Below are 10,891 nucleotides of genomic sequence, written 5' to 3' on the forward strand. Positions count from 1 at the left end.
GGGGGAGGGGCAGAGAGAGAGGGAGACACAGAATCGGAAACAGGCTCCAGGCTCCGAGCCATCAGCCCAGAGCCTGACGCGGGGCTCGAACTCCCGGACCGCGAGATCGTGACCTGGCTGAAGTCGGACGCTTAACCGACTACGCCACCCAGGCGCCCCAAAACCTATTCTTTAAAAAAATAAAAAACCTTTTCACACAAGTGACCCTAATTCTAATGGTGTGAACAGTCCTAGTATATAGCATATAATCTTGAAAATGTGGACCAAGACTCTCAACACCACAGCTAGACTGACACCTGGGCTATAGTTTCAGCAAGAAGTTTCTTCTGTTTAATCTAGCAGAATTCAAGACGCACCTGTTCATCTTTCCGGAAACATCTTTGTCATTCATAAAGCACTCGATATTCAGTGGTAGGTCTGTGCTGTTAGAGCTCATTAGCTTTTTCAATTTTTCACATTCTTGATACAGACGAAGCAGTGCTCGAATCTTGGATTTTGCATCCAACTTGTACTTAGTTTTAAATTCTGCACAAAAATGTTCCACCAACTTTTCATCAAAGTTTTTCCCTCCTAAGAAAGGATCAAAAGCTGTTCCCAGTACCTAATTTAGTTAAGACAACAAATAATCTGGTTATTTTCAATCATATTTTTAATCAGAATCTTAAATATTACTACACAAACAACTAAAGACTAGTAAGATCAAAACTTTTATTTAAATTATAGTAACATGAAATCTAAGAAAAATGTTACCACCAAATCCAAATGAAATGCTGAATCTCTAATTTACTTTTAATGATTACATAGAAGATAATCTTAAAATGCTTCTCCTTCCTAAGCAAGAACACTTAAGGGTCTCCTAAAATAATCACGTCATCTTTATGGGGAGCAGTGTTAGGAATAAGTCCTTGTTACTATAGTACCCCAAATTCTGCTTCCTAAGAAGCACAAAGTCAAGAAGGCTCAGTAGCTTAAAGTAATGACAACTACAACACATTTAATATGTTTTCGTCATTTAGTTCAAATTTATGACTTTACCTTCAATTTTCCCTTGTTAAAGGCACAGGCAGACACTTGAAAAGCTGAGTGTCCCATATCAACAAAAACCACTATCCGAGGTTTCTCATCCAGGCTTGGGAGATCCTGCTTATAAATTCCGTAATTCAAAGCAACTACAAAAAAATAACTGTTTCAATTTCTTGTTTCACATTTTCTTAGGAATTTCATCATTACCGAAAGAATTATACATGCAGGAAACTTGGTGAACACGTTTCTTTCACACCTGACTTCATACTAATTTTCATGGCATAATTTTTTCCCTTTCTGATTTTAGAACAATGCTCTATTACTTTTCAATGAAGAGATGTGACAAAGAAAATGTACAAGGTGCAAATACAATGAAATGTAACCACAAACGTTAGCAGGCTAATTACGCCATACTTACATTTTAACCACAACCTGCCAGGAGAATGCTTATCCAAAAAAATTAAGAATTTAATATACAACTATAGCAATGGCAGTTCCTACCAATTTCTTTCTAGAGCCAAGGCAAGTAACGGATCTACCTTAAGGAGACTGGGTCAGCTTTTTCTGAACTTTGAAGCCACCATGTTTCTAAACATGTATAGCCTAAGAATACACCTTTATTGATATTTGAATTAAGAGTTTTAAAGAATACACATATTAGAAATATTCTGGAATAAAGTCTTACTTGCTTTGTCTGAATACACTAAATTGTAACTGACTTTTTGCTCACCTGTAATCATAAAAAACTAGTAAAGGCTCTAGGAGGAAGGAACAGTGACTGGTCCGCTCACCACCCTATCTGTACCTAACACAATGTCTGGCAAATGGTACAGCTTAAATCAATATTTGATAGAAAATGAGTGATCAATGACTAAGGGGGAAAAATTTTTTTAACCTCATTAATACTCGTAGCCATGGTAGCTGTGAAACCCAAAATCCTAAGTTTGGGGAAAATTTAACTATAAAAACCATGTGAGGAAATAAAAAACTAAATCCAACACACATAATACAAAGGACTGAAATATATACCTAGAAGTACTTCCTAATGACAACAGATTCATAAACTGACACAGTGACAATTTCTCATTAAACATAAGCATCTGAAAAAAAAAAACAGAATTTCTGCTTTCAAATCTAACCCATGTCTTTTAATAGGCTATGTTTCTACGGGTACATGAAAAAATGTTTGGCTAGGATATCTGACTTGTCTTAACTCAGTTTTGATAGTATATTCACTTCTACACAAAAGTAGCTTTTTTTTCTTACCAGCTGTCATGTCATTCATAAGTCGTAGGCAGTTTAGGCCAACTATTTGTGCAGCATCTAATACAGATCGCCTCTCAGCATCTGTGAAGAAAGAGGGGACCTACCAACAAGAAAACAAAGAACCTTAAGTTGGCTAGAACACACACAAATTCCTCACGACCACTTATAACACATTAACAACAGTCCAGATAAATATGTGCCTATCAAAGTTATAAAACAGAAATAGACATTTACACTTAGTTTCTAGCAAGTTTCCTAACTTTCAGAAGAGTAGCTGTTTAAAAAAAAAATGCCCCGAAACTGTATTATCAAAGTAATCTTTACTATAACCAAATTTTAACCCAAAATAAAAATTAATCAGGAATCTTCACTAAGACATAGTGACAACTGCCTCTACCTAATAAAAGAAAGCTTTAAATCTAAGTGTATGAAATACCATTTCCAAGCTAGTCTGAAACTTCTTATTTGGAAACCACAATGCTAAGTCAACATTTAATGTTAAACATAACTAAACTACAGACAATACTACAGGTACCTAAAGGTAACGCACAGTTAATTCTCGTATACACCACCGCCCTGCAGTTTGCTATTCACTGTATTCAAGCATTAATAGATGATGGGGTACCTTCTAATTCTGTAGACCTGTTAAGATAACAAAAACATTTTTTGGCAAAGCCTGTTGATATTCCTAAAAAGAAGAGCAAAAACAGCTCAAGGGATGGGATGAAATTTCTTATGGTGCTGACCTGTGCTTTCGCTAGGTTAATTCTTTTGATCACTTTCTAGGACAGCACTTTAACTAGGACACTCTTACAGGAGAATCTAACAATACATTCATAGAATCACTTAACCAGAAAGTACCTAAGAGAAAACTTAGTACAGTGGCTTTCATTTTTTTCCCCAAAGTATTTGCAGCTGCTTCAGAAAGAGAGGCAAGAGCAAAAGTGGGTCTCTGCTCACTTTTCAAATCAGGAACACTGCTTTCAGCAGTTTTTCCATATTAGCTTACTTAGGAAAAAAAAAAAAAAAAAAAAAAAAGGAAAAATTACTGACTTGTAACTTAATTCTTAATTTTACCTGAGATTAATATTATTTCTCCATGCAACAGCCAAATACTCCTTTTTAGTAGAACATATTCTGTCTTGCAAGGGCAAGACTGGGCTCTCTACCTCATCCTTTCACATCTTAGGACACACTGTCACCAAAGCTTCCGACTGGTCTGGGCAGGCCACCCTGCTCATGTTGTAATGCAAAGACCACGCGTGATGTAGTCCGTTATAGACAGTCTTAGTGCGGAGCATAACCAGAGCAGATCAAAAGGTGACCCTACGCATTTGGGAAAGCAGAATTTACAGCTGCCTTTTTGGCGTCCAAATAAAAGACTGACTTCTGTCCTTTTCAAATACCCCTTGATAACTTATCAACTGTCCACTGATAGTGGATTTTCCAGTGCTAAAAATCTTTTAAGTTTTGTCACTACTGGTAGGTTACATCGTAAAACTTCTAGTGAACTGGTTCACAATGGACAGAATTCTGAAAATCCCCGTTAAGCGTGCAGGTTGCCTAACAGTGTTGTTAACGGACAGCATTAGAACATCTTCCAATTCAACCGACCAGTCTTTTCAAAGAGTCCCGCAAGAGATTGATTTGCACCTCCAGTCAGGAACTCCTGCAACTTCTTGCTAAAAATACCACTCAAACATACTCTGAAATGCTCCTGAACACTCTGTTAATACAGTCCAGTAGGATTTTGATCTCTAGTAATAACACTTAAAGGGTAGGAAGAAAGGCAAATTAAAAGAAAACATACTGCCTTGTTGAATTCTACTTACTGAAATAACACAATCTGTTACTGGTTTCTTGAGGTTGTTTTCAGCAGTTTCCTTTAACTTCGTCAACAGCATGGCTGTTATCTGCTCCACACTGAACAGATGTTCTTCGTCCATGTACATTACCTGTATAAGGGAAAGAAAACATTTAAACGGTGTAGTACTTAACGTTTACATGCTAATACTAACTTCCATATATTATTACATATCCTCTTCTAGAAAATCTTTATTGTTGCAGCTGTCATTAAAGAAGAAAGGAACAGGACACCAAAAACCAAACCAACCAAACCCAAAATGCAACAAAGAACTTTTCTCTAGAGATGAAGAGGAAAAAAATCTAGGGTAAATTTTCCCCCTACCCAAAGTACTAGTGAAAACATTATATACAAAGTAGTATTTTTCCATTCTAACTGAAGAGATGAATCACTGTGACAAATATCATTTTGTGTAGGTCATAACACAGGAATGCCTCTGCTAGTTTAAGAACAGATCTCTGGTTGCATTACACGAGTGCTCTTCAAGCAATTGCAACTGGGCCGTAATGGAACAGACTTTTGTAACACAATGGAGAACTTTTTAAGCACCACTAAGTAAACCTAAATTTTAACAATTATAAAGAAGTCATAAGATACTAATTAAGTTATAGCAATATATGCCACTTAAATACTTTTCGGCCATTAAAACATATACCTACAGTTTAAAAGAACTTGACAAAAAAAAGATCATCTAATTAAAAAATTTGAGGTAAACATTTATTAAGAACTAGGCGTTTTTTTCTATAGGTGAATTTCATTTCCTATTAAGCACATTAAAGTTAGTCAGTTAGATTACCTTTATTCCAACTCCACCATTTTTCATTGGAACCAAATCGTAACTTAAGTTTCCCTTCTCCTTTTGAATGAAGGGGTCATTGAATGCTCGGCCATGAAACCTTTTGAAGTTAGACACTGTGTTGTTTGCATGAGTGATTTGCTGAAAAAGAAATGAGAAGTTAGTTTTTTTTTCTAATTGGAACATCGGTAATTATAATTTTATAAAAAGTCAGTTGTACGACTCAAACCACAACATAAGTAACTTTCTCTGCAACCCTGGGAAATGCCAAAAGGTAGGAAATGAGAAGGAACAGGAGGCAATGCTGTCACTACAGACTTTTAAAAAGATTTCAAACCCTGCAAGATAAAATCAAAGATTGGGAAACTACCTCTAAAGCCCTGAACAAATCAAGAACTGCATCCCTTTATTTCATTCCTTTTTCCCCACTAAACTTATTATCCACCGAATACACGAACAAGGAGATCTAAAAGCACTACAAGTCAAATTACATTTTTTAGAAAAGTTAACGTTAATTGTTATGGTCTAATAAATTGTTAATTGGTCAGGATAAACATTGTGTGCCATAAAATACACGGGCTGCTATAATCATGGAATGTTAATTATCGGTACCAAAAAGCAGAAGCAGCAAGGATCATTCAAAATTTCTAAGTGACTTTTAACTGCTTATTTTTGATGATCAGACTCCGGATTAAAAAGTCCCACCTTCATAGTATATTTCACTCAAAGCACTCAACAGTGAAAACTGTATTTAAAATACAGAAACAATTAAAATAAAAGATTAAAAACAGGCTTTTTTTTTTTTAATTTTTTTTTCAACGTTTATTTATTTTTGGGACAGAGAGAGACAGCATGAACGGGGGAGGGGCAGAGAGAGAGGGAGACACAGAATCTGAAACAGGCTCCAGGCTCTGAGCCATCAGCCCAGACCCCGACGCGGGGCTCGAACTCACGGACTGCGAGATTGTGACCTGGCTGAAGTCGGACGCTTAACCGACTGCGCCACCTAGGCGCCCCAAAAACAGACTTCTAAAGTAATGAAAATACCAGAACAGTTTCCTATTTACTGTTTTCTCTGGTCTACTTCTTTTAAAGGGAGGAATACAGCCTGGCAGTAGTAGTTTTTCAAACATGGAATTTAAGCATGTTTATGTACTAAAATTCCCTGTGATTCTGAAATGGAGTTGAAGTGTATCTAGTAACCTACAGGCTACATCTGAGCCTCCACTGAGTCTCCTCACAGAGCCACAAAAAAACTGCAACAGCATTTTAAGGTCTGGCATATCAATATTCTAAATAGCCATATTGAGGGAGACAGTTCCTCCACTGATGTGTCCCTTTTCTTTTAAGTACACCATTTTGAGTGTGCATAGCTATTTTTCTCTCCTTTGCCTTGTATCTCTTCCAACTTGCCTTATTATAGCATTCCAGGGTTTAGAGTTTTGCTTCTTTCTCAGCAGTACTATTTTCTGTGTTTAAAAGAATTTTTTCAATCTCTTTCTTACAGCCTCTCCAAACAGATTTCAAATTTCGTGTTCTTTTCCTTTATTTTTTTCCTCCCCAACCCTAAGGGTTCCTGGTTATAATGTGAGCCCTAAATGGAAGGGGCATATATAAATGTTCTAGTCACATTAATAACAAGTGAAGTTAATTTCAGTGACTTAGTCTAACAGATCCAAAATACTGTCATTCAACATGTACTCATGTTGAATATTAAGGAGATACTTTACTTCCTTGTAAGACTTCAAAAGCTCATGCGTATGTCTTACTTACTTCCCATTTCAATGCAGAGGAGGCGAATTCAAGTGTATCTAATAGCTACCCTGAAGACGGCACACACCTAGATAGACAGTTCTCCCAGTCTTACCTTACTAAATAACCTGAAAATGCTTTTAAAATATAGAACTTCTAGAAGAAATCTTCCTTAACTCTTAAATGAGTATCACAATTCCACATGAAAGAACTTCAGGTGTCTCATTTATAATTTTTAAAAATTAGATAAATTAGAAGGTAGCAAAATCACTAAAAATTAAGGTTGGCAGATTAGAAAGTTAAGACAGATCTTACTCACTGAAAGAGGAAGGGAACAAAGAAAAAATAACCATCTAAGGGCTCTTAAAGAACACGTACATTACATTTCTAAAACTCAAACATAAACAGCCTACGATATTTCATAACCTCTCCCTTAAAAACGTGACCAGAATGGTCTTAAAGAACATACCTGATTTTTGGCTGCAACTCCAATGGTTCTGTTTTTTGATCCAAATGATATGACTGATCTAGAAAATATACAAACCACAGGTCTCAAAATGTTGAAAAGCATAGACGAGAAAATAATACACCAGTTTCCTACCCACGGTCGGGGGGTGCTGGTGGGCGGCACAAGTAGGGCACAATGTTGTAGTCTAAAGCTTTAGTCAGATACTTAGTAGAAGCCCACTTAATTGTTACTCTGAGAATCTAATCTAACGGGCAGTTAGCCAAAAAAGTCTGCTCATGGCTCAGGGAGCATTTTCCATTACTTCAAATACCCGTGTAATTCTCCAGGTCCCCAATTATTAGGAAATGGACATTAACTCTGAAAATACTTTGAATAAAAGGAATTATTAATTTGGCCCTAGCCACATGATCAGCAAAATATATGGAGTGAATTCCACTCTCAGTTGGCAACTCTGTACAAATCTAAGTATCACTGTCATACCGATTACTGTCCTGATACACCTCCACCCCTTCAGGATCAACGGATTTATGAATCCAAACAAGTTGGCCTAAGTTAGGTTTCTGCAGTTTAAAAGCACAAAAGGGTCCTACGGGGAACTCTACTTAAGGAGGCCAAGTAACTATGATGCAGAGCAAGTACCACAGCAAACAGAGTATAATTGTTGAGGGAAAAGCATGAATAATTAGTTCCATTAATTAAGTCAGCTTTGAAGAGATGAAAAATGACCTCTGTGAGGCAGCCTTCTCAGCAATGGAAATGGAATGGTAGCACAGAGCACAGATAAACTCAAGTCTTGTCAGGAGGAACGCAAATCAGATTTTAAATCAAGGCGCAGGTAGGTGAACAAAGTGGGAATATGCTGAGGGCACTAAACACCGGGCTGCACAGCAAGTTTAAGGTTGCTCTGATACCCTAGACCCAAATTATCTGTGCAGGTGCTCTAAATAGCATCCTAAAAGCCGCAGAAGTGTTCAAGCAAAGGCTAGAACCTTCTGAAAACAAAGTAACATTCTAGGACTAGAGTAACCATTCACTTGCAGAACGACTTTACTCATTTTCCACTTGGAAATTAATAGTGGCCAATGCAAGTGAGTCAAATATCTATTGTATCAACAAGATCACAGGGAACTCCAATGCTGCCCTCTGTTTACCTTTTTCTAGGGACATACCTGCTGTCTTCAGTTTCACAGTGGTCACCACAGTCACGTATACAATATTTTCCTAGTCTCATCTGAACAGTTTTTCTTTTTTATTGGATCAAAGAGAACAAAGATGTGAATTGTACCTAAGCAGGAAAGCCTGACATACTGTCTTTCTTAGCGTACTCCAATTATACAGACCTTTACATATCTAAAGAACAGACCGCAGATTTGCAAAGAGGTAGAATCGTGGAATAAGTCTTTCCAATGGTACTATCAATGTCAAACATTTGCTAATTTTCTGAGTTTCCGTTCACCTTCACAAATGGCCATCTGCACTCAAACAGCGATACAAACACGGTCATCCTACCTGTGAGCTCAAGGTATCATTCTAGGCTTTTTATCTTGGGTTTCAGACGTTGAAAAAATTACTACCTACATTAATTTTCCCGAGAAGGAATCAGTTGTTTCCATCAATGTACATGCAGGCGTGTTTGCATGCTGATCTTCAGAAAATAAGCCCCTTGAAAAAGTTGCTTTAATAAAATGTTGCCCTTGCCCACCCCATGCTGCTGTGGAATAGAACATTCTAATCCTGACCACATCCATCCCCGAATTCTAGCACAAAAGTGTGCAATTTTCGTCTTATCTCCTTTATTTGAACTGTGCAAAATTAATAAACTAGAACATGATTTAGGATTCCTCCTGAATGGCTCTCCTAAAACGAGCAAAAGGCCGTTTACATCTTCACAAACGATCCCAGGCACGAAGTCTACCGGCGTTAGCAACGGAAAGTGCGCAAGAAAAGGCATCTATCAAAGGAGTGATTCTGCGGTCGCTAACAACAATCCGCCCGCTCACTGGACAAGCAGCAGCATACAGGCTCTGGAAGCTTCTAGTTCATTTCGGAGACTCAATGCGGAAGAAAAAGCTCAGCAGCCCCGCATCTGCGGTGCGCAGAGGCATGCTCGGAAGGAGGGGGACAAGCTGGGGGCGGCTCAGTCAGCTCAGAAGCCGCGTGGGGAAACGGGGGCGGCCGCGGAAGCAGCGAACTGAGGCTTGCCAAGAAAAGGGAACGAAATCGCGGGCTTGGCCTTAGCTCTCCCATCAGTAGGAAGCCCGCCCCAGAAGCGACGACCCTGGGACTCTCCACTCTGAGACTATTCTTGGCCTCGGGATCGCCAAAACGACCCCCCGCCCCCAGTCCCGACGGCAAGCCCCCACCCCTGTCGGGCAAGCGTCCTGCCGGGCCGGGCCGCCGGTTCCCAACCTTCCCCAGGGGCGCACCGCTACCCACACCGCCCTCCGTTCGGCCCGGCGCGCCGCAGCCCGCCCGCGAGCCCCGGGTCCCCACGGTCCCCAGCCCCGGCCCCTGCTCTCTCTCCGCACTCCAGAACCTCCCCCGGCGCCCCCGCAGGCTCCCACTTACGGGGTGCAGCGGTCGCTGAACTCGTTGGCGATGGTCTCGATGCCCCCAGCCCGGGCCACCGCAATGTAACAGCTCTGCGAGCCCACGTCCAGCCCCACCACCGACATGGCCGGGTCGCGGTCCGCCTCCGCCTCCGCCTCGGCTCTGGGTCTGCGTCCTCCTGCCGCCCTCCCGCTGCTTCGGCAGCCGCTTCCTGCCCCGGCCGCGCGCGGCTCCCGCGGGGTCCGACCGCTCCTCTGTCACTCGGACGGAAACGCGAACGGCCCGCCTGCCGGCGCCTCCGGCTTCCCGGGGACAGTGGCAGCACTCGGAGGACTAAGCACGGGAGAAAGCGGCGCTCGGTCTCCGCGGGGCGCTCCTCAAGCTCGGGAGGACTGGCTCGATCTGCACCCGCTGCTCACCGGCGCGGCGCTCAACTAGCGACCCAAAAGGGGAGGTCCCAATTCCTCAGCCTTATGTATCGCACTGATCAGAACTTTCCAGAATCTGCGGCATTTACTCACCGGCGCCTCCACCGGCCCCTCCACGTGCCACTTCCGCTTCCTTCTTCTCGAGCCTTCTCGAAAGATTCTACCCAATGGGTGGCTGGTCCCTCTGGGGTCGGCCGCGGTTGCCATAGTGGCAGAAGAGCCGCTCCAGCGCTATTGGCTCAAGCCGGCCAGACTGACCCACCTACGTCCCCGCCCGCCCTAGCCACAGCTCTTTGCTCTACGAATAAAACGGACAATGAAGACTGACCCCCAAAATCGTAATCTTCACAGTTCACTAGTGGGTGATGGTGTGCGACCCCGAGGGGCTGAGAGCGGGGAAACAAACCCCACTTCTGCGGAGACCCTAGACCCCTACACCCTGAGGAGGCCGACCAGCTGTCAACAGAGCATGTCGGGAACCGTAGTCCGGCCGGGAGCCGGTGTGCGCCTTGTATGCTGGGATATGTAGTTCCGGCCGCAGTGCGTGCCGGGACCCGGCTTTGTTTTAGGGAGTTCGCGGGAGAGGCCGGGTTCCCCGTACTGTGTTTGCGCGCCTTCTCCAGCAGTGGCATCTTGTTTGCTGTTTGGTGTGTATTCGCTTCTATTGTTGTACAGATCACTCCACAGTGAATTATGAATTAGAAGAAGGAATTTCCGTCGATGCGGCTAATAATAGGCACAGG

General features: G+C 41.5%; 1 protein-coding gene across 1 annotated transcript in view; it reads right to left on the minus strand.

Moving 5' to 3' along the window:
- HSPH1 (heat shock protein family H (Hsp110) member 1) overlaps window positions 1-10,231 on the minus strand; it is a 24,201-nt gene extending 13,970 nt beyond the window's left edge. Inside the window, exons 1-8 of the mRNA XM_040447937.1 lie at window positions 9,739-10,231; window positions 7,171-7,228; window positions 4,950-5,090; window positions 4,122-4,244; window positions 2,290-2,389; window positions 1,036-1,169; window positions 303-601; window positions 189-269 (exon numbers count right to left, since the gene is read on the minus strand). Of these exons, the coding sequence (XP_040303871.1) occupies window positions 189-269; window positions 303-601; window positions 1,036-1,169; window positions 2,290-2,389; window positions 4,122-4,244; window positions 4,950-5,090; window positions 7,171-7,228; window positions 9,739-9,845 (1,043 nt within the window). The 5' untranslated portion in view covers window positions 9,846-10,231. The remainder of the gene's footprint in view (window positions 1-188; window positions 270-302; window positions 602-1,035; window positions 1,170-2,289; window positions 2,390-4,121; window positions 4,245-4,949; window positions 5,091-7,170; window positions 7,229-9,738) is intronic.
- Window positions 10,232-10,891: the final 660 nt, after the last annotated feature.

Source organism: Herpailurus yagouaroundi, unplaced genomic scaffold (genome assembly GCF_014898765.1).
Source record: "Herpailurus yagouaroundi ecotype Mexico unplaced genomic scaffold, PumYag 197, whole genome shotgun sequence".
Lineage (NCBI taxonomy): Eukaryota > Metazoa > Chordata > Mammalia > Carnivora > Felidae > Herpailurus > Herpailurus yagouaroundi.